The 27,897-nt window shown below is 34.2% G+C and overlaps 1 protein-coding gene across 10 annotated transcripts in view; it reads right to left on the minus strand.

The window, feature by feature from the left end:
- Positions 1 to 715: 715 nt before the first annotated feature.
- Positions 716 to 27,897, minus strand: part of PLSCR1 (phospholipid scramblase 1) — a 50,593-nt gene continuing 23,411 nt past the window's right edge. Inside the window, exons 8-9 of one of the 10 annotated variants that reach the window (XR_014822385.1) lie at positions 22,319 to 22,914; positions 18,555 to 20,573 (exon numbers count right to left, since the gene is read on the minus strand). Coding sequence is in view for 3 of the 10 variants with exons in the window: in XM_021068460.2 (XP_020924119.1) it covers positions 19,485 to 19,538; positions 22,753 to 22,914 (216 nt within the window). In the remaining 7 variants the exon portion in view is untranslated. Of the gene's footprint in view, positions 1,422 to 18,554; positions 20,574 to 21,143; positions 21,821 to 21,855; positions 22,915 to 27,897 lie in introns of those variants that run through there. The other 9 variants (XR_014822383.1, XR_014822379.1, XM_021068460.2 and 6 more) reach the window with 9 other exon arrangements.

Consider the following 27,897-nt stretch of genomic DNA (forward strand, 5'->3'; position numbering starts at 1 on the left):
TTCACATTTGGGTTCCTCATGTTATCTCACTTGTTATATAGTGACAATATATTTGCAGTTTAAATGAGCATAATCTGTCATCTTACTACTCATATTCCAACTTTTATCACTTCAAAGGAACAAGTCACAATTCGGTAAGATTTTATCAGTATGTCAGTTGATGGGCATTTAGGTACTTTAACTTCTCAGCTGTTATGAATAGATATGTGAGTGTCATACACCTTTTCAAGATCTTGATTTCATTTTCTTTGGATGGATACCCAGGAGTGAAATTGCTGGATCACATGGTAGTTTTATTTTTGATTTTTTTAAGGACCCTCCATACAGTTTTCCATAGTGGCTGCTCCAGTTTACATTTCATGGTCAGTGTGCAAGAGTTCTTTTTTCTCCACATCCTTACCAACACTTGTTATCTTTCGCTTTTTTGATCATAGGCACCCTGACTTGTGTGAGGTGATAGCTCATGGTGGTTTTGATTTGCATTTCCCTGATAATAGTTTTATTGAGCATCTTTTCATGCATTGGTTGGCCATTTGGATGTCTTCTTCAGAAAAATGTCTATTCAGTTCCTTTGCACATTTTTTTTTGGTGTAGTTGAGGTATTCCTTGTATATTTTGGGTATTAACTCTTAAGATACATAGCTGGAGTTCCCTTGTGGTACAGCAACTTAAGGATCCAGCATTGTCCTTATAACAGCTCGGGTCACTGCTGTGGCACAGGTTTTTAATTTATTTATTTATTTATTTATTTTTTTAAGAACAAAATCTAGAATTTTATTCAACAGCTTTTAAGGCGATATATATGTAGCTTAAATGCTAGGTTGTTTATAAGCACATCCTCTTTTTTTAAATAATTTTTTCTATTTTCCCACTGTATAGCAAGGGGGTCAGGTTATCCTTACATGTATACATTACAATTACATTTTTTCCCCCACCCTTTCTTCTGTTGCAACATGAGTATCTAGACAAAGTTCTCAATGCTATTCAGCAGGATCTCCTTGTAAATCTATTCTAAGTTGTGTCTGATAAGCCCAAACTCCCGATCCCTCCCACTCCCTCCCCCTCCCATCAGGCAGCCACAAGTCTCTTCTCCAAGTCCATGATTTTCTTTTCTGAGGAGATGTTCATTTGTGCTGGATATTAGATTCCAGTTATAAGTGATATCATATGGTATTTGTCTTTGTCTTTCTGGCTCATTTCACTCAGGATGAGATTCTCTAGTTCCATCCATGTTGCTGCAAATGGCATTATGTCATTCTTTTTTATGGCTGAGTAGTATTCCATTGTGTATATATACCACTTCTTCCGAATCCAATCATCTGTCAATGGACATTTGGGTTGTTTCCATGTCCTGGCTATTGTGAATAGTGTGGCACAGGTTTGAACCCTGGATCAGGAACTTCCACATGTTGCGAGCATGGCTGAAAAAAAAAAAATACACAGGTTACAAATACTACTTCTTATTCAGTAAGTTACCTTTTCATTTTTTAAATTGACTTCCATTGCAGTGCAGTAGCTTTTTAGTTTGACATAATCTCACGTGTATTTTTTTTTTTCCTATTCTTTTGGTGTCATAACCAAAAAACCTTTGGTGTCATAGCCAGGACCAACTTTAATACTTCTTCCGTTTAGGGGTTTTCATGGTTTCAGATTTTATATTTAAGTCTTGAATCCACTTGAGTTGAATTTTATGTACAGTGTAATATTACAGTCCAGTTTCATCCTTTTACATGTGGATATTCAATTTTTCTAACATCGTTTATTGAAGAGACTATCTTTTCCCCTGGATCCAGATTACATGACCAGATCCATTTTATTTTATTATTTATTTATTTATTTATTCTTTGGTCTTTTTGTCATTTCTTGAGCTGCTCCTGCGGCATATGGAGTTTCCTGGGCTAGTGGTCGAATCGGAGCTGTAGCCACCATCCTATGTCAGAGCCACAGCAATGTGGGATCTGAGCCATGTCTGCAAACTACACCACAGCTCACGGCAACGCCGGATCGTTAACCCACTGAGCAAGGGCAGGGACTGAACCCGCAACCTCATGGTTCCTAGTCAGATTCGTTAACCACTGCGCCACGACGGGAACTCCAGACCCATTTTAAATTACAAATTTCTATTACATTTTAATATCGCTTAGACCCACTTTTGTTCCTCCATACGTGTTATCCTTGTTTATATGTTCTAAAATCAAAGTTTGTTTATTTTCTATTTAACTAAAATTTCTTTGAAAAAAATCTAACTTGTCATGTGAGTATTGACATATTTTAAGTCAGGTAAGTAAAATTATTTTTACTGATAGCTCTTTTAAAAATTAGAAATTAATGCTACCTTGTAAAATAAAAGGTAATCCATGTAGTATATTTTTCCTATAGCTTTCAAAATTATTACTCTAGATGGGTCATCATAGGTTGATCATTTTCAACAGGTATGATATCTGATAACTTCTCATATATGTGCCCTAGTAAATACTCACAATCTGTCTTTTTCAGAGTCTTCCTTGGATAACAAAAAATTGAGCAAAAACTGGTTCTTTCTGGAATACTGAAGAACTGAGACCATTCAAGGATGTTTGAGTGCTTTTTCCTGTCATTGTCATTACCCCAGATGTGGCCTTGTACATGTTGAGTTGGTTAACAATTAGGTAAGTTTGATGTAAAGAATCTCTTATATATAAATCCCTAAATTTTTACAGTGAGGTCTTCCTCAGTAGCAGTGTCAGCCCATATGTAAAAAAGTATTAACAGAGCATGAATTTGATTTCATTTTAACCCTACTTGAATGTGCTAGAAACCAAGGCAGAGGAAAAGATAAAACAGGTGTCTTTATTACTTAGAAATGTCTTTTTGTTTTCCAAATATTTTTATAGCTTTTTTTAGTATATTCCATTATGTATTCTTGGTTTTGTTCTTTTTCATTATTTTTTATATGAAAATAGTTTTTAAAATATTTGTGAAAAGGTCCTTTGGTAGATATTGGTGAATGTTACATGTGTGCTTAAAAACAATATTTATTCTTCATTCATTGCCCATAGGGCAGTTGTTGACAAAGCGTGGTCAAAGTATATATTATATCACTAAGATATTACGTTCTTTTTTCACTCTTTCTCCTATGAGTATACAATGAAAGTTTCCAGAGGTCTGTGATATGTTCTGATGACATCACTGCTCTGATGGCTAATGGAGTGTGAGCCTGTGTTTTAGCAGTTTCTCAATTATTTCTATTTCTGGTAAATATCACTAGACATAATGCAAAATAATAAGAGCTGCTGGGGTCTTAACACAATTTACCTGCTACTATTACATTTCCAGAGTCCTTAAATAGCAGCTCTATGTCCAATCCAGGCCATATGACTACGTTAAGTGGGAGAGACAGGGAGCAGATGGAGCTTAGTCCATCTTACCTGGATCTGGAATCTTTTTTTTTTTTTTTAATTCTCCTATTCTTTTTATATCATACTGGGTATTGTATATATATATATGTTCATATATGTGTGAACATTATGAACTGTGCATCATGTGATGTATTTAATCAGGATTAATTACAGTTATGGATGTATTGTAGGCAATTGTACTTTGATAGTCATTTTTGATATGCAAATTACATACAAAGAGAGAAGAGATATGGGTACCTGCTGGACTATTTAAAAAATATTTCAGGAGTTCCCTTTGTGGCTCAGCAGGTTAAGAATCTGACATAGTGCCCGTGAGGATGTGGTTTTGATCCCTGGCCTCTTTCAATGGGTGGCATGGATCGCATATGCTGCTTGGATCTGGCATTGCTGTGTTTGTGGCATAGCTCTCAGCTGCAGCTTTAATTCAACCCCTAGCCTGGTAACTTCCATATGCTGCAGGTGTAGCCCTAAAAATAAGAAAAAAAAATTAAATTTGTTTTACAATAAACCTCAGATTACCTAGGCAGTATTTCTGAGAAGTTCCTTGATGTAAATGTTAATTTAAATCCATACACAAAAGTTGTCCTCTATGAGCTCCAAAATGAAAAAAAAAAGCGATGCAATTATATTACTTTAATTAAAAATAAACTATAGATATATGATATTTAAATCTTAGGTATCAACTAGATATCAAAGCAAATGAATTCACAGATTTTCTTTCAGGGTTTTAACTGTAATTATTTCAGGATAGATGTGGAATGCTAATAACAGAAACAAATAGAAATGATATGAACTTCATAGTTTTCAACTGTCTGTCTCTAGCAAATCTCCAGATGTAGTAGGTTCCTGGCTCTAGCTTAGTGAACAGAGTCCTTATCAAGGTTAAGAGTTTAGAAATTCTATAAAGGAAATGATTTGCATATTTTTATAAATAAAATAGCAGTTGAGCAGTTATTGCATGCCAGGCCTTGATTTGAGTGCTATATTGAGTATACAAACTTAATTCTCTTTGTTTTAGTTAAATTTTATCACTATTTTACAGTTTATGTATATTTGTAGAGAGTTAAAGAATGTGACCACAGCTGGTGGAATTGAAGCCAGGCATTCTACCTCCATGGCCAGAATTTTTAAACATTATGGTATGTTGCTTCTTGACTCAAAAGACATTAAATATCTTCATTTATGAGACTTACCAGCTCAACTTTTCCCTTGTTTACTAAGGAAAGCAGACATGATCCCAGCATATAAAATCTTGATTTAATTGAGTTTTGGCATGTGTTCACTAGAAAAGCTTGTGTGCAACAAAATATAAAGAAATCCTCTTTCACAAAACCAGTCAGGGAAAATAATTTCTATGTGAGATATCCTCAGTGTTTCTCCACTCTTATTATCAAAAAGTAAAATAAAATAAAATAAAATAAAATAAACCTTTGTGGCTCAGTGGGTTACAGACCCAACTATCATCCATGAGAATATGAGTTCTATCCCTGGCCTCACTCATTGGGTTGAGGATGTGATGTTGCCATGAGCTGTGGTATAGGTCATGGACGAAGGTAGCTCAGATCCTGTGTTGCTGCTGCTGTGGTGTAGGCCAGTGGCTGTAGCCCCAATTTGACCCCTAACCTGGAAACTTCCATATGCCACAGGTGCAACCCTAAAAAGCAAACAAAACAAAACAAACAAAAAACCTTTCTAGGTTAAAGACCCCATAGACACAAGAGTACACACTCATGCAAGTATATGTATATATGTTTACAGTTACATTCACTAAATTAATTGGCAGTAGGCCGTGACAACAATTCAAGCTTCTGAACATCCACTAGTTCATGTACATCTAAATATGAGGTGTGAGCATTACTAACTCAGTGCTGACTCAGTTGTAAACTACAAAGATGCTGTGTGCTAGCTCCACCATTCTGCACACTTTCCTCATTTCTCATGTGGAGATAATATAATAAAAATACTAGAGCCAATTTAGTTAATATATAAATATATAGTCTTAATGCATTGCCTAATACATACTAATTGCTGAATATCTATTAACTATTGTCATCATTAACTATGCCTGTAGATAATGTGCTTTGATTCATTGCTGGTCTATTCTTTCATTTTCACCCTTTTTCATTTTCCAGTGCTATGTTTTTAGAATAAGGTTTGACAGATTAAATGAACAGTTTATATCAGTGAGAGAAAGTACAGCTAAACTGGACAAATTAGGAGATGAATTTATCACTTTGGAAAGATGAACACAATACACTACTACATTCCTTACTCATAATTTGAATTGTATTACCTGCAGTCTTTATTTATTTATTTATTTAATTTTTTTTTTGGTCTTTTTGTCTTATTGGGGCCACACCCTCAGCATATGGAGGTTCCCAAGCTAGGGGTCTAATTGGAGCTGTAGCCGCCAGTCTCTGCCAGAGCCACAGCTATGCCAAATCCAAGCCACATCTGTGACCTACACCACAGCTCATGGGAACGCCAGATCCTTAACTCACTGAGCGAGGCCAGGTATTGAACCCACAACTTCATGGTTCCTAGTCGGATTTGTTCCCACTGTCCACAACGGGGACTCCTACAGTCTTTATTTATGACTGAAAATATCATATTTACAATTGGGAAATACTTATCATTTTCACCTAAAAGATTTGGAAAATTTATAGTAAGATTGGCTTGCTCTTTGATGGTAATCTGTTTCTATTTCGCTACTGGTTTTCTTAATTTGCTTATTGAGTTCATTAAGACTGGCCATTGTAGAAAACAAACATGAACACATTTCTTACATTTATTTATTTACTAATTTATATTTTGTTGTTACTATGGTTTAGAAGTCAGTTGATATCAAACATACTACTTTAGTTAAGCCAGGATGACAGCTAGAAAATTTCCAGATTGCCTTTTTATATTAAATTGAGTCCTGAAGACTTGAGATAACACATGTATAACTACTAGTAGTTACAGCTCTGTTAAATAATAATGTAAGAATTTATTTGTAGGTACTCAGAATGAGGTGAAGATTATAAAATATGTGTATATCCATTATGACATTTTCCAAATAAATCTATTTTTGGATTTATTCCATTTATATTTTTACGGGGTAAATATCATGGAAATTTGGCACATATATTCTGAGTCACAGCAAATTTGACTTTCATTCAGCAAATATTTAGGATGTTTTTTCTGTCATGTCAGGTACTATGCTTTGTACTAGGGAATAAACATTGAAAGGGACTCTGTTCTTGCCTGAAAGCAGTGCACAGTCTAGTGGCAGGGACATCCAAGTTGTGTGTCTATAATGAGAATACACAATGTGTATTCTCATTTTAAACTTAGTAACTTAAAAAAAAGGTAATCAGTCCTCTAAAATAGCTATATCTTTAGAAGTTTGAAATTATAAATGCATTGTAGTTTAATTGGGCTTTTAATATTGTTTGATATTTTCAGGTTTTAAAAAATTATTATAATTTTGGAAAAACAGTTAAGATGCTTTAAAAGTATATAAAGCAACTGTCACCAACGCATGCAAAATAAAACTCTTTTACAACTTCTGCTTGAAATAATATGTGTAAGGATTTTCTTCAAAGACTCAAAATTTGTAATCTTTATGATTCTGAATGCTATTGATAATTTATTTGTAAATACAATGGATACTTGATTGTTGTATATTTCCTGTTTATTTATTTTGACATTTAATTTTTATAGATTTCTAGGAAAGTTAAATAGCTCATTGACATCCATATTTTCTTTGACTTTTTGCTTTTAATTTAGGTTATTTTGCATAAACAACATAAAGTTCTAAATGTAAAATCAAAATTTTTCAGTATTTTCCTGAGTTTTTTGTCCAGATACCTTTATCCAAATAGTGATTATAAAAGAAATTTCTTTTGGTTTTTCTAAGTTTTTTATAGTTTTGGCTATTGCATTTTGTTTTTCATCCAATATTTATTTTTATATCTGACATATATGAGGGTTCTAACTTTTTCTTTCCTTTTTCAAATATTTTCTAATTATCCTAATGCCATTTTAAAAGTACACTTTTCTCCGCTGCCTTAAGATGTAATTTTTCTACCATATGTTTAATTCCCATATAATTTATTACTTTATTATTATTTTCATTATGGTGTTTGCTAAGTGTAGGATGGGAGAAAACTTATTCAGTATCTTTCTGTGTGCTGATAGTTTGAGACAGTAAACTCTAGGGTAATTTAAGTGGAATTAATTTTAGAGTAACTGCTGAGCCTATGACGGGAACTGTTTCCCTTCTGAAGAATTAGAGCTCACTTACTGCTGATATCTCTTATGTCATCTTTTGTACTACAGAATAAGTTATTTATTATAGAAAATGAACATATTCTCTGCATAGTTCTTACTAATGCCAACACACACACACACACACACACTGATGTACAGCAGCAAATAGCCAGTCCATGACATGTCCTTGTAGATTTTCTAGGTGGAAATAAAACACTGTTAGATACTCTAGTTGGCTATCTCCTGTGGATAATCAAAGCACTCCAGGCAAATTAGGGACATAATGCTTTCAATGACATATTCTTCAACTAATGGCTTTGCTTAGCTTGTATTAAAAAAAAAAAGATATATTTTAGACAAAGTTGTAAAGTGGACATTTGTCAATGCCTAGCTTTTTTCTTCTGGCTTTCTCCTAAACCTATATCCTAATTGTTCTTTATGTCTAAAGAATCCTAAATTTAGTGTTATGTGCATATGGTCATAAATCTCACCATGAAAACACGTTCATTGACATGAAGACATTTCTAACAAAAAGCATAAGTAATTTCAGCTCAGTGCTAGAAGGGGAACATGGAATGCTCCTGACTATCTCCAAACATGAAGATTATGGACACATAGTGCCACGTACACCTCTTTTTATGGAGGTTGTATTTCTGTCAGTTCATCTTTAAAAATACTACCTTTTCGGGAGGTTTCTTGGGTTTGTCATTAAAGAGACTCCTGTTTTTCTTTCACATGAAATGTTGACACATTCTCAGTTTTGAAACTTTGAGGATAATTTTAGGGACGTCTGAGATGTTACATGTATCTGTTTAAAATTTTCATTTGCTCCACAACAAGAAAATAAATATTTATTGAAATTAACTATATGCAAAGCACAGTTTTTTCAGCATCATTGGGGACAGATACAAAAGTGATTTAGAGACAGAGCCTGCCCATAAGAACCCACACTGTAAAAATGAAGATGTATCTTGAGTAAAAGATACATAGCTAAAATATGTGTTAAAATGTGCTCATATCATAGTAAAATTACTATTTCATTTTATTGACATAAAAAAATGGAGAAAGTAATACATACTGAATGAAAATTAGAGAAGAATTTTGACATTAAACAATCTTGGCATTAAAAAAAAATTAAGAGCCAGAGTTCCTGCTGTGGTACAGTGGGTTAATCTTCTGGCTTATCTCCGTGGTATTGCCAGTTCAGTCCCTGGCCCAGCACAGTGGTTTGAGGATCCAGCATTGCTGCAGCTGTGGCTTAGGTTACAGCTGCAGCTTGAATTTGATCCCTGGCTTTGGAACTTCCATATGTCATGGGTACAGCTGAAAAGGAAAAATAAAATGAAGAGCTGCTTCTGATTGCTGGTTCCACATGTAAGGAACTTTGAAATCACCCCTCCATCCTAACAATTAAACAGCTGAAATGACTGAAAAGTTAATAGCTGTTCTAGGATCTATAGTAGAAATGAGGACATAAGGCCAACTGCTACCCCTAAGGTTGGAAAGATAGGTGAACACAGGGAATCACTGGAAACACCATGGGAACCAGTGCCAGGGAAGGAAAACATACTGATGTATTGACACTCAGTGTGGACAAGTCAGAGAGTTAGAAATTCCACAAGGACCTTGTCATTGGTGGGCATGGGGAGGAAGACACAATTTTGTGAGATTTTTTTCCCCCAAGAACTCAATCAGGTGCTCACAGTAAATTAAAAAATAACCCCCACTCCATGCTCCCTGAAGGAGGGAAGGGGGAAGGTAGAATTTTGAAATACACCAGGTCTATGATCTTAACAAGGTCTGCCCTCAGAAAAAAGTAGTTAAATGACCTGGAGGGAAGGAAATACCCAACTCCAGTCAGCTCTAGCCTTACATGTGATAGAAGGGAAATACACAACTCCAGCTAGTATAACCATCTTGTTCTATCAAAGAGGGGAGGGGAAAAAAGAAAAACTGAAAAAACACTTGTGAAGTTCCCAGTTCAGAGGGAAAGGCTCACTAAAAGAGGGATGTAATCATAGGAGTATAGAACACTTCCCATTCCCCCACATCTCACCACTATATTACTAAAAGCCCTAAATAGAGGGCCCTAAATGTAAATACAGCATTCCTTTTATCCCTTGTATCATGCCTAGCTCTCAGGAAAAAATTACAAGACATGCCAAGAGGGGAAAAATACAACTGTGAGAAACAAACATCAGAAATAGACTGGCAGGGATGTTGATATTATCAGACTGGGGATTTAAAATAACCGTGATTATGGAGCTCCCACTGTGTTGCAACAGGATCAGAGGTGTCTTTGGAGTGCTGGGATATAGGTTCAATCCCTGGGCCAGAATAGTTGGTTAAGGATCCGACATTGCTGCAGCTGCAGCTTAGGTCATGACTGTGGCTCAGATTGATCCCTGGGCCAGGAGCCCCATATGCTGCAGGGTGACCAAAAATGAAAAAAACAACAAAAAACCAACAATCATGATTAATATGCTAAGAACTCCAATAGATTAAGTATACAGCATGCAAAGATATGTAGATAACATATCAAAGTTATGGAAATTCTAAGAAAGAACTAAAAGGAAATGCTAAAGATCAAAAAACATTGTGATAGAAATGAAGAATGCCTTTGAAGAGCTTATTGGTAGACTAGACACAGCTGAAGAATTGCTGAGGCTGTCTCAATAGAAACATTCAAGACTAAAAAGCAAATAGAACAGAGAATGAAAAAAACAACAGAATATCCAAGAATTATGGGGCAAATATAAAAGTGTAACGTAATATAATGGGAATAGTAGAAGGAAGAGTAATAGAGGAACAAACAGAAGAAATGTTTGAAACAATAATGACTGAGAGTTTCCTCATATTTATGTAAGACATCTAATCCATAGATTCGGAAAACTTGGCAAACATGGAGCAGGAAAAAAAAGAAAAAACTATATTAGCATATCATGTTACATAAAACTGCACAAAATCAAAGGTAAAAAAAATAAAACCCTGAAAGGAGACAGAGGAAAGAGCACCATACCTATAGAAGAACGAAGACAAGAATAGTATCTGACTTCTGCTCAGAAACCGTGCAATAAAGAAAAAAGTAGAGTAAAATATTTAAAGTCTTGAGAGGAAAAAATCAATAACCCAGAATTCTGTATGCAGGAAAATTATTCTTAAAAAGCTAAAAAGAAATAAAGACTTCCTCAGACAAACAAAAATTTGTAACAGGTATACTTGTTTTTAAGAAATATTAAAAGAAGTTCTTTAAAGAGAAAATGACATCCATCAGAAACTCAGCCCTATGTAAAGAAAGGAAAAACGTTGAAGAATGAATAAATGAAGGTAAAGTAAAACCTTGTATTTTTCTTATTCTTAATTGATCTAATAGATAACAGTTCAACGTAGTAATAGCAACAATGTATTTGTGTGTATATATTTATCTTATATATATGCGTATATATGTATATATATATACGCATATATAATTGAATAAATAACAGGAATTATACAAGAGATGGGAATGAAGAATAAGTATGATTTTGTTATTATAAGATACCCAGTACTACCTGTGAAATTGTACAGTATTGTTTGAGGGTTAATTTGTATTAGTTGTAAATATATATCAAAAATTCCAAAGCAACCACTAAAAGAAAAGAAAAGAAGAATAACTGATATGCTAAGAAAGGATAGAAAATCGATTTGTATAAAATGGTGAATTAAAACTGTAAAGGGCATAAAAAGACTGGAAAACAAAAAGAGGAAAAGAAAAAAACAATTAAACAGAAATTGGTAACAGATATGATAGATATTAATGCAACTATATCAATAATCACTTTGAATACCAGTGGCCTAAATGGACCAATTAAAAAACAAAGATTGTCAGAGTGGATTAAAAAAGATTCAACTAAAGGTTGTTTACAGAAACCCACTTTATTTATTTTTCTTTTTTGGCTGCACCTGGAGCATATGGAGGTTCCCAGGTCAGGGAATGAAGCTGAGCCACAGCTGCAGGCCTGAGCCACAGCTGTGGCAACACTGAATCCTTAACCCACTGCAAAGGCCAAGGATCAAACCTTTGCTGCTGTAGAGACAATGCCGGATCCCTAACCTGTGCCACAGTGGGAACTCCCAAAACCCCACTTTAAATAGAAGGACAACATACAGATTGAAAGAAAGTAGATGAAGAAAATTTTAGCAAGTTAACACTAATCAAAAGAAAATAATAGTTTTTTTTTTTGTTTTTTTGTTTGTTTGTTTGTTTTTGGCCTTTTCTAGGGCCGCTCCCACAGCATATGGAGGTTGCCATGCTAGGGGTCTAATCAGAGCTGTAGCTTCCGACCTATACCACAGCCACAGCAACACATGATCCGAGCTGCGTCTGTGACGTACACCACAGCTCACAGCAATGCCGGATCCTTAACCCACTGAGCAAGGCCAGGGACTGAACCCTAGCCTCATGGTTCCTAGTCGGATTTGTTAACCACACGAGCCACGACGGGAACTCCAATAATTAGTTGTTTTAATTTCAGTTAGCTTACTTCAAAGCAAGGAAAGTTATCAGGGATAAAGAAGGGCATTACATAATGATAAATGAGTCAGTTATCCAAGAAAGTATAAAAACCCTTAATGTATATGTGCCTAACAACAGAGTGACAAACTACATGGAGCAAAAAGTGATAGAACTACGAGGAGAAATAGATGAATCCACTGTCACAGTTAAAGACTTCCATGCTCCTCCATCAGCGATAGATCCAGCAGGCAGAAAACAGTAATGATATAGTTGAACTCAACAACAGCATTAATCAGCTGGATATAGTTGACATCTCTGAATTACTTTATCCAACAACTGCAGAATACACATTTTTCTTAAGTTCCTAATAGGACATTTACCAAGAAAGTCCATATCCAGAGCCATCAAACACAAAAAGTCATACATGTAAACCACAATGGAAATCAGTATCCAAAAGATAACTGGAAAATTTCAAAGTATATAGAGATTAAACAAACACTTCTAAATAACATATAGGTCAAAGAAGAAATTTTAAGAGAAAGAAAAAATACTTTGAACTAGATGAAAGTTAAAATATAATTTATCGAAATTTGTAGGATTCTGCAAAAGCAATGCTCAGAGAAAAATTTATGGATTGAATGAATATATTAGAAAATAAGAAAGTTCTAAAATCAATCATCTAAGCTTCCTCCTTGGGAAATTAATAAAACAAGAACAAATTAAATCCAAAGTAAGCAGGAAAAGAGAACTAACAAAAATTAGTGCAGAAGTTAATGAAATTGAAAACCTAAAATCAACAGAGAAACCAAAAGCTCATTCCTTGAAACCAAAAGCTCATCAACACAGTCAATAAGCCTTTAGGCAGAACTAAGAAAAGAATAATAAACAAATCACTAATACTAGAAATGAAAGATAAGGCATCATTATAGATCCCATGGACATTAAAAGGGTAATAAATACTATTGCCAATTCTGTGCCCACATGTTTAAAAACCAAGATGAAACAGTCCAATTTCTTGAAAGACACATTCTGCCAAAATTCACACAAGAAATAGATAATCTAAGTGGACCTATATTAATTAGAGGAACTTAATGATATATTAATAACCTCCAAAATAGAAAGCAGTAGGCCCAAATGAGTTTATTGGTAAATTCTACCATATATTTAAGAATGAAATTATACCAATTTTCTGTAATCCCTCTCAGAGGATAGAAGCAGAAAAAAATACTTCCTACCTCATTCTATTAGACCAGCATTACCATAATACCAAAATCCAACAGAAATATTATTGGAAAACTATAGACTAGTATCTCTTATGAACATATATGAGAAATCCTCAACAAAATATTAACAAATTGAACCTAACAATATGTGAAAAGAATTACATACCCTAGTGGGATTTATCAAGTTATGAAGGTCTGGCTCAATATTTGAAAATCAACTAATGTAATTTGACACATCGATAGGCTAAAAAAAAAAATCACATGATTATATCAATGCATGCAGAAAAAGCATTTGACAAAATGCAGCATCCATTCATGATTCAAACAAAAACATCTCAGTAAACTAGGAATAAAGGGATATTTTCTCAACTTAAATAACATGCATAAGATTTTATTAGAATTCCAGCTAGCATAGTAAAAGAAGGAAATAAAAAGTGTATAGTTTGGGAATAAAGTAAATGTCCACAGATGACATAACTGTATATGTAGAAAACCTGAAAGCACCACCTCCAACAAAAACCTCCTGTAACAAATAAGCATTTATAGTAAGGTTGCATAATACAAGGTTAATAAAAAATAATCATTTTCCTATATACCAGCAATGAACAAATGGAATTTGAAGTGAAAATCACAGTACCATTTACACTAGCACCCCCTAAAATGAAATACTTAGGTATAAATCTAATAAAGTATACACAAGGGCCACATGAGTCTAAGTACAAAACTCTGATGAATGAAATCAAGCACTAAATCAATGGAAAGATAATCCATGTTCATAGATAGCAGTACTCAATCTCATCAATATATCAGTCCTTCCCAACTTGATCTATAGATTCAATGCAATCCCAATCAAAATCCCAGTAAATAATCAAGTTGATATTGACTGATTCTAATTTATATGGCAAGGCAAAGATCAAGAACAGTCAGCATAGTATTGAAGAGGAAGAACAAAGCTGTTGGACTGTCACTACCTGAATCGACTTGCTATAAATCTATAGTAATCAAGACAGTGTAGGATTGTTGAAAAAATAAACAGGTCAATGAAACAGAATAGAAAGCTCAGAAATAGACCCACATAAACAGTCTCTAATTTTGTCTTCTCTTATATGCTTACATGCTTGTTTTTCTGGTTGCTTTCTTCCTATAGGAGTAGGGCTGGGAGCTTATGTATAAAAGAATGTTTGTCTCCTCTAGGGTGAGTAGATGGGAAAACCACTTAGGATTCTAATGGGGGGAGCTTTATTTAAAAGTGCTGGAATCTATTTCAGCAACTTTAGAAACCATTATTCTGCACATGCAGTTAATTAAAATTATTTGAGTGCTATTTTTAAATTTCTAGGACTATAGTACTGGACTGTTTATGATTAATGCTCTTGGGTAAGAAGTGAAGTGAGTGTGGGGCACCAGACCAGCATAATATTTCAGAGGACAGAGTTTCAATTAATTCTATTTTGAACATTCTTCCTACTCCCACTTTTCATGACACTGCTATCTTTGAGCTGGGTACCTCTATGGGATAAGGGATTTTCTCCTTTGTAGATTATCTGTGTATACTGGGCTGCCTTTTCCTAGTTCCATTTTATCCATCAGTATCTTTATTAACATAATTTAATTAGAGACTTGGGAGAAATGGGGAATACGTTCATGTTATTTTTATTTATTTTGAACTGAAAGAGACATTTTGAGACACTTGTTTTTTAAAGTCAATTTATTGGTTATATAAAGAAGGGATTGTAGAAAAGAGGATGGTGCCAGGGATATAGTATTCAGGTTTGGAAATAAGACAGTGACAAAAGAAATGGAGAAAACAAGAGAAAAGAAAGAGGTACAAAGAAAATAGAATTTATAGCATTGGGGATATTATTTCATTATTTACAATTGTGAATATATAAGAAAGTTCAATTTCCTTACTTATCATGAATAATAGATATAATTTTAATATAAAAATACAATATGTAAAAACTTGCAGGCCACATGTATCTTCTGAATTATTTTGTAATTCTATAATTAGTTTCTAAGTAATTAAAATTTGACCTGTTGGCATTTATTGATATATATCATTTTTTGAAATCTAATATGAAGCCATGAGGTCTGGAATTATATGAAAACAATGTGGAACAATTTACTGATAAATTGAAAAAAATAATTCTACATCATATTCTTAATTTTCCTTTATCTTTCTCTATAACCTCTTAAAAATATATCTGAAAGTAGACCTTTTAATTCAATTTAATGAAATGTTTATGTTTGTGATTCTGGAGGAACTTCCCCATCCTTTTTGAAATAACAGGCTTATCTACCAGGTTTTGGTGTATTCCTTTTGGTTGTATTATTCATGATCTTTGCTTATCATTCTTCCAAGATGTGTTGCAGCATACTAAAATATTCCCTGCTTAATGAAGGGCTCACACTGCCACCCTCTTTCAGATTTCTTTTTTTTTTTTTTTTCTTTGTCTTTTGTCTTTAGGGCCATACCCATGGCAAATGGAGGTTTCCAAGCTAGGAGCCCAGTGCTGTAGCTGCTGGCCTCCTCCACAGCCAAACAGCAACACCAGATCCAAGCCACATCTGTGACCTACACCACAGCTCTCCGCAGCGCCGGATCCTTAACCCACTGATCAAGGCCTGGGATCAAACCCACGTCTTCATGGTTAACCACTGAACCATGACGAGAACTCCAGATTTCTTTAGTGTTTGTAGAATTCTTTAGAATATTTTCCCACAATTCCCTGTCTTTCCCACAATACCCTATTTCCTCACAATTCTCCTCCCAACAGTTCCCCATATTCTCCCACAATTCTTCATTCTTCATTATCTCTCACATATCTCCATCATCTTCTACAATTCTCTATTTTTCTACTACATTTCATTCTGTCACCTTCTCCTACAATTCTGCATTTTCTCTACTTATTTCACATATGATTGGTCTGAGCAGGGCATCACAAGAAAACAGTGGGTTTCAATGGTGCTTAACAATGGAGATGACCAGGTACAACCTCCATGTATTGAAGTCATATGCTGAAGTTATATATTGAAACAGAAAATGGCTCAGTTTATGAATTTCAATCCAGTTTCTAAATAACTTCGAAAGTTTTCAGAGGACGCTCTGGTAAGCCCAAATATACACATTCAGGAGAAGAAGCTATTCTTTGAATCATGATCTAGCACCACAATTTAGAGGACAGCTGTATGAGAAAGTATGGCTTTGTTAGATAAGAAGACTAGGAACTTATTAGGTGCAATCTGCACTCCTGGGTCCTTCTCATTCTTGGTGCTAAGAATGATGTTTCTTACTTACTGCCTTCATGCTGTGCTCTTGGCTTGGAATGTTCTCCCAGCCACACTTCCTGGCTTTGACCCCACCTGCCCTGGAGGACACACACTCACCTCAGGTTGTTATTTACTCTTGTAGAGTTCTAACCTCCACTCTAAATGGATTGAATGTTTTCTTTCATTCTTTTATTTTCTATTGTTCTTTTCAGGGTGAAAAGGAGAGTGAAAGGGAGCCCTTGTTCTGAGTGAGTCCTTTACCCCACATCTCTCTAAGTTGCATCATTCTGAGGGACAGAATCTCTGAAGTGGTAAGATCTTTGCTCAAAGGCAGGCATGAGAAATGGGGGACAAAACCACAATACCTTTATAGGATTTTTGTTTAATATCCTTTTGTCCTTTAAATGTCTGTATTTGAACAGTGCTTAATTGATTGAAACTTATTGATGAGGTAAGAAAAATGAACCACACAGCAAGTATATCATGGAATTCAGACCACAGAAACTATTCTAAGGCCTAACAATGTCTGCCCTAGTGAAGGAATATAATACTAGTTTTATAAATAAATAATCATAAATAGACCATTATCATGAATTCTGTATGGTATATGATAAATCCATTCACCTAGAGATAAAAGTCTGTTTTAATTGGAAACAATTTTTGTTAAGTTTTTAAAGTATTCTCTTGGTCCCATCTAATTTCTGCTTCTGGATTTTCTGTTGTGCTTAACTGAAGCCACTATATCTGTTCCTCAGGAATCACCTTTTCTATACATATTTTATCTGACTTGTAGAAGAATTTGTAAAATCTTTTACATCATCTTTAGTTCTCTACCTATGTTCCAGTATCTTTATCATACTTTAAAATGTAGTTATCTTTTTAATTTCATTATTTTGCATCATCAGAATGTTCCTTTTTCTCTACTGCCTATTCCAAAAAATATACAATATTTCCTCAAATCTGAGATTACAAATTAAGACATTTGTTGTGAGTGTTGGTATTTTTCTCATTTAAATTTATATATTTTTGATGTGTAATGTTTCTTCTCTTTGTAAATATTTAATGAAAACCTAGTTTTCTAGTGTTTGAACTTAAATAACTGCAATGTGTGGGATCTGGTTCGAACTTTCTATGCAAAGTTGAAGAAGGAACTGTTCAGATGAGTTGCAGTTTTATTTTGCTTAACCAGAAATTTTGAGTCCTATGTGAAGAAAGAGTAGGAGTAGGGGAGATTGGCGGGGGGGGGGGGGGGGAGGAGAGAAAGTGAAAGCAGATGTAGCCGTCACAGAGATAATGTCAGTCCTTGAGCTTCATTTTTGGTTAGTTGTGGTACCTGAAGCTGGCTTGGCAAGCCCTGTCTTTCTCTAACTGGCATAACTAACACCACTAGGATTCAACTGTGCGAGTACTTCACTTTACCTGGCATGCTGTCTGTACCAACCATAAACTGAATGCAGATACCCCTATTACACCTCATCATAGGAATGTGGCATCTGGTAAATTATTTAAGCTAATGAAATGTGCTCTAGACATCACTTTTCCTCTGCCATCCCAGTGTTCTCAATATTAGGAGCGAGTGATGTTGGACTTCTGCTGAGGATGAAAGATAATCTCTGCCATAATCTACTTCCTAAACACATTTTCCTTTCCATGACGTAAACTGTGGGTTGGACATCTCCTTTCACTTGATTCAGTTTTCCCTACAAAACAGTATAAAAATCCCTTTAACTTTCTGACAGGAAGGAAACTTAGTTTCCACCACAGAAGTAGATTTTCCTAAAGATTATCATATCTTTTTTCCATTTTTAAAGGAAATATGAAAGGGAAGGGGAGATAAATGTGTCAAGTTTAGAATGTCATATGAATTGACTGTTCACAGTTTGTTTAAAAACAAAAATCAAATACTCAAAGAGATATATCAGCAATTTTTTATTTTAGTTATTTGATTGTTGTTAAAAATAATCTATTAGAGCATTATAGACATTTATTCTGAGACAGAATATATATAGTCTATTTAACTAACACCTGAGTAATCTGATAACTATCATATTCCATGAATGATAAAATACAGTAGTCAGCCATTCCATGTGTAAATAATTACTTCAAAAATTATAACAATATCTAGTTTTACAGGGAGTCTTTAAAAGTTTCCTTCTTTGGGATAGAATCATCCTTTTTTCATGAAAAATCATGAAAATTATTAATTTGTAGTTTTGTCAATATAACGTTATTTATGCTCGCAATTTAGCTTATAGGTGAAGTTAAATATAGTGTGATTTTCCAAACAAAAAACAAGTACATTTTACTTTTCCTTGATAATATGAATACTGAGTATCATTTGAACATAACTATAAAGAACATAATTGGAAAGAAATTATGTTTGTTTTGAACGGTTTTGAATATACAGTACTTGCAAAATAACATTTGTTGTTACATATGAAATGAACTAGATCTAATAAAATAGTGCATAAATTTATATTAAATTTACTTTAAAAGGCTTTAATTTTGCTATAGAAATTGAAAATAGAGACTGTAGCTCACAGCAGTTCATCACAGGAAGTTACATTTAAATGTAAAAACATCTATATTTTTTCTCTGAAATACACAATGAAAAAAGTATACAATTAAATGTATAAAAGAAAATGTATAAAAACATAAGTAAGTGATATAGAAAATTCTTAATTTGAAAAGTAAAATCATATACCTGGAGCTTCAGGCATGACAGTGTAATTCACACATGCTATGATAAATCATTTCAATAAAGAAAAGAATCCAGGGTCTTTCTTTTATGTATTCCCAATCAATATATAAACTTAAGGTTTTCTGAGACTTTCATTTAATGAACTACCACACTCCTGATCTCTGTTCACCTCTGGTCATTTCAAAAAACATGAAGTCCTGGATAAAAACAAAATAGAGAAATGAGTTTCCAGTAACAAAATAGAAATCAGCCCTCAGATGCATAAATGCTAAGGGAATCTGATGACACATAATCTATGTTCTAAATAAGAAAAATCAACTGTAAAAGGTAGATCTGGGAAAGTTAATAGCTTCAGCTTCCCATTTAAATGACACTTTAATCCTATAATTCTATTCACTTATTCATACCCACATGAATTTAATTAATCCTGTGGTAATTTCTCTAAATTTCACTTTTTACATGCCCATTAGAATGTTCTCTTTCAATCTTTCCTTCTCAAATTTTGTACTCCCTTCTCTAGTAGAATAACTTGTGTTATAACTGGAGTTCCATGTACAATTTTTTGATTGTTTCAGGAGAATGACAGCCATCTTAGAATCTGTCATTCTCTTAGAATCTGGGGGCCCAGTGTTATGATTTCTCCTCCAAACTTGTCCACAGTGTTCCCTGGCTTGTCCTATTACATTAGTTTCTAACCAGACCTTCTTCCCTATGACTTACGTCAGATCCTATGGATTTTACCTCTTTCACGTCTATCATTTTTCTCTATCCATTTACAAAGAAATAATTTAATCCTTATCACTATTCACTCACAATTGCACTATTACAATTTTACCTCTCTTCAATCCATTTCTCACACAACCACTGAGATTGACCTTTCTAAAATTTGGATTTGTAACTTATTTATACCTAGCTTAAAACTAACCAGTTAATGAAACAGTTTTCTTTCAAAGTTCTACAAGAAGTTGCCCAATCTACCCATAGTCATTTCCTAATAACCCCACCCCCCAAACCCATTTCTCATCTCTCTAAACACCCCAGACTACTCTCTCTTCCCTGTAAACACCATGTCTTTGATTATGGTGTGTAAACCTTTGGTTAAACAGTTCCCTAAGATTAAGGTTAAAATTTTCCTTTCATGTGAAATAAACACTTAATGAAAATAACAATTTTTTTTTTTTTGTCTTTCTGTCTTTTTAGGGCTGCACCCACATCATATGAAGGTTCCCAGGCTAGGGGTCCAATCGGTGCTGTAGCTGCCAGCCTGTGCCACAGCCACAGCAACGTGGGATCCAAGCTGCATCTGCGACCTACACCACAGCGCACGACAATGCCAGATCCTTAACCCACTGAGCAAGGTCAGGGATCAAACTTGCGTCCTCATGGATGCAGGTCAGGTTCATTAACCATTGAGCCATGACGGGAACTCTGAAAATACAATTTTTAAATAGAACTATGGTTCTATTTAAAACTTTATATAGAAAATATTAAGCCTATCTCAAATTAGATAGAATAGCATATAAAGGTCCAATGACCACTCAACTCAGCTTTAATAATCATTGACATGACCAATCTTGGTTCACCAATTACTCTATCCCCTCTGTCACCCTTCCCTCACCCCCATTATTTAAAAGCAAAACAATAATACCATATCATTTTATAATACTTCAGTGTGTGCCCATAAAGAATATGGACTATTTTACCTACATATAAACATCATGTATTTTTTTAAAACCCGTAATAATTCATTAATGTCATCAAATAGCAAATGTTCACAGTTCCCGGAATGCCTTATAAATATCTTTTTATATTGGTTTGTTTAAATCAGTATCCAGAGGTAATCTAAAAACTATATTAAGCTAATGTTTTCCTCTTTTTATTTTATTTTTATATTTCATTCTCGATATTTATTTGTTGAAGAAACTGGATCCTTTTCTGTATGCTCTCATATTTAGTTTTTTTTTTTTTTTCAGATTATATCTGCATGTCAGTGTTTAAGATACTACTTTAGTGGCTCCAAACCTTGCTTGCATGTTGGAATGACATGACAGCTCAAAATAACTTGAAGGCTTATATCTATCTATAGAGATTTTAGTTTACTAGATCTGGGTACAGTCTTGAGGTAGGGAGTATGAAAGCTACCCAGGTATTTGTACTGTGCAGTTAAAGTTGGAAAACATTGCTCTGTGTCAGGAGTCCTTGACATTGGCTGCTATGGAATTACCTGGGGAGATGCACAAACTTCCAATTCTGAACTTCTGATTTAGTTAAACTGGGGTATGGGAGGTCCCACCATGGTGCAGTGGAAATGAATCTGACTAGGAACCATTAGGTGTGGGTTCAATCCCTGGCCTTGCTCAGTGGGTTAAGGATCCAGCGTTGCCATGAGCTGTGATGTAGGTCGCAGACATGGCTCAGATCTGGCGTGGCTGTGGCTGTGGCGTAGGCCAGCAGCTGTAGCTCCTATTGGACCCCTAGCCTGGGAACCTTCATATACCATGAGTGCGGGCCTACAAAAGCAAAAAAAAAAAAAAACCAACAAAACTGGGGTATGGGAGTTCCCGTCGTGGCGCAGTGGTTAACGAATCCGACTAGGAACCATGAGGTTGCGGGTTCGGTCCCTGCCCTTGCTCAGTGGGTTAACGATCCGGCGTTGCCGTGAGCTGTGGTGTAGGTCGCAGACGCGGCTCGGATCCCGCGTTGCTGTGCCTCTGGTGTAGGCCGGTGGCTGCAGCTCTGATTCAACCCCTAGCCTGGGAACCTCCATATGCCGCGGGAGCGGCCCAAGAAATAGCAACAACAACAACAACAACAACAACAAAAAAAAAAAAAAAACAAAACAAAAAAAAAAAAAACTGGGGTATGGCCTACTACTGGGGTTTTTGAAAAGCTCCGCAGCTAATTTAATGTGAAGTCAATTTCCGAATCATTGTTCTACCCCATATATTTCCTCTGAATTGTCAGTTCCATCTAAAGCTAGATTGAATGTAGATTCTTATTGAAGTTTATATTTTTATATTAAATGATTTAATAATGAATCGGGAGGAAATTTTGTTTCACTGAGGGTTATTCCATTTAAACACACTGGAAGATTAAACTTTTCTCCAAAACACTGTTTTTGTTTTGTTTTGTTTTATTTGGTTTTGTTTTTAAACCACAAAACCGGAACCTCTCCTCAACATATAAGATCCTTTTGTTACAATGTGAAACTGCATAGACCCTCCAGAGAGAACCTAGTCACCTGCAAACTCAGAGTAGCAAGAGAAAACAGAATTTCAGAGCTAAGATTAAATGGGATCCATCTGAATAAAGCCTACAAAATTAAAGTCACTTAAAAATGTAAATTTTACTAAATTATTTCAGAATGACAGAGTAACCATCTATGCCCGTGATTAGCAAGAATAGACTTACAATGAGGAAACATGCACCAAGCATCACAGCTTTCATTTTCACATCAAGGTCTAAAGGGAACTGGATGCCAAAGTTATCAACATCTGTAAACATCTCTCTCACTAAGCCAGACCACTGCTTTGAAATCTTGCCAACCACGTATTTATCATCAAGAGATTTAATCTAAATGGAGAAAAAAAAAAGGGGGGACAAAGATTCTAGAAAGCAAATAATAAAGCTATTTTCAAAGTAGGAGTAAAATAAAACAAATATTATATTAAAAATATATGCCATTCATATATATATGAACATTATATCACTCATTAGATGCCCATAGATTCCCACCTTCATTTATAAGTTAATTTAAAAAACTGTTTATTTGCTACAGAGAACTGAAATGAAAGTACTTTAGCTGAAATATTTGATATTTTACATTCTACATTAAGACAGTAATAAATTAGTTGAAGTGATCCAAAATAAAATTTCAGCCAGAAAACATACAACTACATACAACTATGAAATGTTTCTTTGATGAAATTTCTAGAAGCCATCAGGAAGGTAGTAAATGAAACTCTTGACTTCTGCTTTAAGACAATACAGGGAGTTTACACAGTCTTAGTGTTAAAAGATAATGAGAGGCCCCATTACCACCCACTGTCAGTAGAAAAGCATGAAATTCCAAGTGCCTGGAAAAGAGGACTGGCAGTTTTGAATGCAGAAAAGTAACCAAGCAGTAACTTGATGAGATGCCCTAGGTTAAGGGTTAGGGTAAGACTGGACAACAGGAGGGGGTAAGGGACAACTCTTTAGGAAGTATGTATGAAACAAAAAAGCTCCAGTGAAATTTTTCTAGTTTTACAGCTCTGCCTGAGTAAAAGCTCAGGGCCATGATAAAGAGCTGAACTGCTTGTAGCCAGAGGAATGCACCTCACCAAATGGGCATATGGGGGCTGGATGTAGCCCACACTTGCCAAAGTATATACAGGCAGGGTGTGTCAAACCAGGAAAAGTGTCCTTTTCAAATGTGCACAAGGTACCACATGTGCTAGGAACAACCTATGAAGCTCTAGCTTCATAGGGACCAACTACATAAATGTGGAGAAACTGAAAAGAACTGACTCATTTTGTTTGGAATAAGGTGGTTAAGTTCCTTACAAATCTGAAATAAACTTCTAATATGAACACTTAGCATGGATTACTATTCATCATAGATTCATTTCATTTCAGTCCCTTCCAGTGTAAACCCAGAATACTTCCCTGCACATTGAAATTAGGCTTGGCCACATGCCTTGTTTGACCAATGGAATGCTACTGGATGTGACATGACCTTAAACATGGCTGAGTGGTTTGGCCTTGGTCTTGCTGTCCAGTGATCAGCCACTAGAAAAGCATGATTCAGGCAGCTGCTATTGTTACAGCTCCAGAATGAACATACCCGGAGCAGAACTGAGACCAACTGGCAGCCTAAATCAGAGCCATCTGATTGAGCCTATGTATGTCCCTCAGACACAGTTGACCTGCAGACCCATAAGCATGAAAATAAAATGTCTGTTTTTTAAGCCACTGAGTTTAGGGGTTATTTGTTATGCTACTGTGGTAAAACAGACTAATACAAATTCCCTATTGCATACCTTCATGTTTTGTCGGCTAATAGCTGCCATCTAAGCATTTGAAGCTAGTGATAAAACTTTGTATTTTTTAAATCAGTTATTTTTAATTTTTAAAGAATTTTAAAAGAAATACACAAAAGATAATTCATCAGATACCATAATCCTACTACTAGACTTATCAGATATTAGCACTTATCTTTTTTGATTCCTATAGCAAGAAATTTAAAAATTCACCAAATATTTATGGAAGAAGTAGAATATGTAATTTTTTATGTAAAGGAGCAGAAAAGTGAATAAATATCTACAACTAAAAAGTCAACAGGATGTGATAATTTTTAGCTAAATTCTAGAATACATTTTAAAAACAGAAAATCTATATAATAAAATTATTTCAACTTCAGGGAATAATAAACTAGCATTATATTACTATTAGATTTATAAACCTATAAATTGAATACAAATAATTGATAAAGTTATTCTAAAAATAATGTTATAAGTTCATCTCACAATGTAAATGCAAAAATCCAACTGGTACATTAGCACATAGAACTCAGGGTAAAAAGTACATAATAAAGTATAAAACACTAAAAAAAAAAAAAAAATCAGATCATTCAGAACATATGAGTGTATCCACAGATGCTAAAAAGGTATTTTACTTACTAATTAAGCATTTATATAACATTTAGAGTATTTGTAGCATATAAATGCTTTACAAGTTTTTGATAATTTTTCCTCATAATATCTCTATAGGTATATACTATTATTACATACAATTTTCATGTGAAAAAAACTAAAGCAGAGAGTTAGTAATTTTTCCAAGTTCATACAGATAAGTCATGGAGATAGATTTCAAGCCCAGGTGTTCTGTTCCACAACTGTATTAATGGTCTGTATTCTTGACCACTAAGATGCCCTGCCTTTTAGAAAGTTAAGTATAAATTTTTAATAAATATTGAGGTCAGGGTCAGCAAACAAATGTCAGTGAGCCAAATTTAGCCTGTCCTCTGTTTTTTGGTAAGAATTTCATTAGGACATAGTTACACCCAATAGTTGTAACTTGTCTATGATTACTTTCATGCTAAGATTGCAGACTTAAGCAGCTGTAACAATGACCATATGGCCCCAAATTCTAAAAATGTTTTCTATCTCTTCCTTTGCCCCCCCAAAAAAAAGGATGATTCTCAGTGTAGGTAAAACAGGAATAGAAAAATATTATGAAAAATAGCCAATATTTATCTATATGATGAAACATTTGCTTCCATTTCACTTGAAATCATCAACCTGATAGGTAGTATACATAAAATTGGGAAATATTATTCAGTTTTGCTGTAAAAAGTAGGCTAGAAAAGAAAATAAGCTAATTGGCTAATTAGAAGTTGTTCCATGATTTCACTTGCTTTGTGTTTTTATACCTAGATAAACCAAGTAAATATAGCAAAAATGCCTTCTAAATTTAATACTAGAATCTAGTCACAAGACTGAATAAAATGTAAATAAAAATCATTTTCTCAATATTAACAATAAGTACCTAAAAATAGAAATAATCCTGATTAGTAGTGATAATAGCTATGAATTAGGAAAAAATTCAACAAAACAGATAAAAGTTCTATATGAAGAAATCTATATAGTCATACAAGGAATATAAAATGAGATATAAATGAATTAAAATATATAACCTTTCTGGGATGAGACAGGTTTAGCATCATAAATACATTATTTTTTAAATCAAATTTGATATAATAACAATTGTATTTTAACTTCTGAAAATTTAATGAAATGAGCTTAACGATCACAGGAAAATAAAATGAAAATATGATAAGAATAATTAATAACTGTTTGCCTATGACTAGATATAGGATATATAATTGTCACTGTAATTGAATTATAAGGCACTGCTGTAGGAACAGATAGTGATACCAGGGCAACAGAAGAAAGAATCTAGAAATATATCCCCTATCTGGTGGAAATTTAACATATAGTATTTCAATTTAGCAAAGAATGAATTGTTTACTTAATAAATTGTGATGATACAATTTTCTAGCCAACGGAGATATATATATAGATACACACACATATATATGTATGTACAAAAAGGGTAGATTTGTAGAAAACATATGAAGATCAGAGGACACAAGTACAAATGCAAAGTTAATGTCTTCAACACACAAGTAGATTTATGAATTGACAAGAAAAACGAAGGTAACCCAACAGAAAATACAGGCAATGAATATTAAAAGACAATTCAAAAAGCAAATATAAGTAGCCAATAAATTATAAAGTGCTTATAATCCCTAATGGTCAGAAAATTACATATTAGAGATAATCTCTCCCCTCCTACTTGCTGACTTTAGATTTTCTGTTTTAGTTTGCAGTTTATCTAAGCTGTATCCTCGTGTAATTTTTTCTTATCTAAACTCCTTGCAGTTTCTGAACCTGGCATCAACTCTGCAAGATTCTTACCCATGTATCTGTTTGAATGTTATCTCAAAAAATTTTGTCTTGTTTTTTTCTGTAATTCCTCTTTGACATATGAAATAGTAGTTTAATCTAGCTTCCATTTCCCTTCGAATTTGTATCTTTTCCCCACCTCCTCTTTATTTTCCTCATATAAGTAATCCAGGTCACTAATTTTCTCTTAACCTATATCTAATTTCCAATGCAATTTCATCAATGACTGTTCCTCATTTCTGGAGGTTCTATTTGGCTTGCTTTTTATCCTCCTGTCCTATATTATTTTTTTTTCATTCTTCCCTTATGATCTTATTTGTTTTTTAGGCTCTTTAATGTCTATTTAGGTATTTCTTTTATGGTTGACTTCAGATTGTTCTGTTATATGCAGTTTGTTTTGTCAGATTAGTTCCTAGAGCAGTATGTACATTTTCAATCTACACATGTGAAGATAGGCTTGTTCTGTAGGAATAGAGGATGACATTGGTGATCAATCTCCTTCTAGTATGCTTTTGCATTCAGTTCTTCCATCTGTATCACCACTCAAGTTCAGTTTCTAATTTTTGAGATTCATGAACCATTAATGATAGTATGAATTTAGACTTCAAAACTCATAGAGGAGGTTGGATTGGGATATCCATTTCATGTAGGCATATTTTTTCCCCAACTAATAATCCTAGAAGAAGATGGATTCCCTAACGTCTCTATGAGACACAAAGTCTAATTGTCCTTCCTCTACTCACTCTTGGGATAATTTCTGCATGGCTTCAACTACCATCTGTATGCTGAACACTCTAATGTTTTCCATTACATACTTAAAATCTAACATGACTCAAAACCAAAGCATTAGCTCTCCACAAATAAACTGTTAGATTCTTTACCTGGACAGTGGCATCATTATTTATTCTGTCTGGTTAAGAAGCATCAGACATCAGACTAATAAGATATCTCTAAATTTTCTTTCATCCTCCATTGACATCAAATCTGTGAATCAGTTCCACTTGATACACTTACAAATATGTCTCTGAATTATTTCTTTCTTTAGAATGGCTCTTGCTCCTTCATGTTCATGCTATTATCTCTTTTCTATTCCAACTTCCATGAAATT

Source organism: Sus scrofa, chromosome 13 (genome assembly GCF_054392235.1).
Source record: "Sus scrofa isolate SSC_HxYL_T2T_F1_AM1 chromosome 13, Sscrofa_HxYL_maternal_Yorkshire_Landrace_v2.0, whole genome shotgun sequence".
In the NCBI taxonomy this organism is placed as follows: domain Eukaryota; kingdom Metazoa; phylum Chordata; class Mammalia; order Artiodactyla; family Suidae; genus Sus; species Sus scrofa.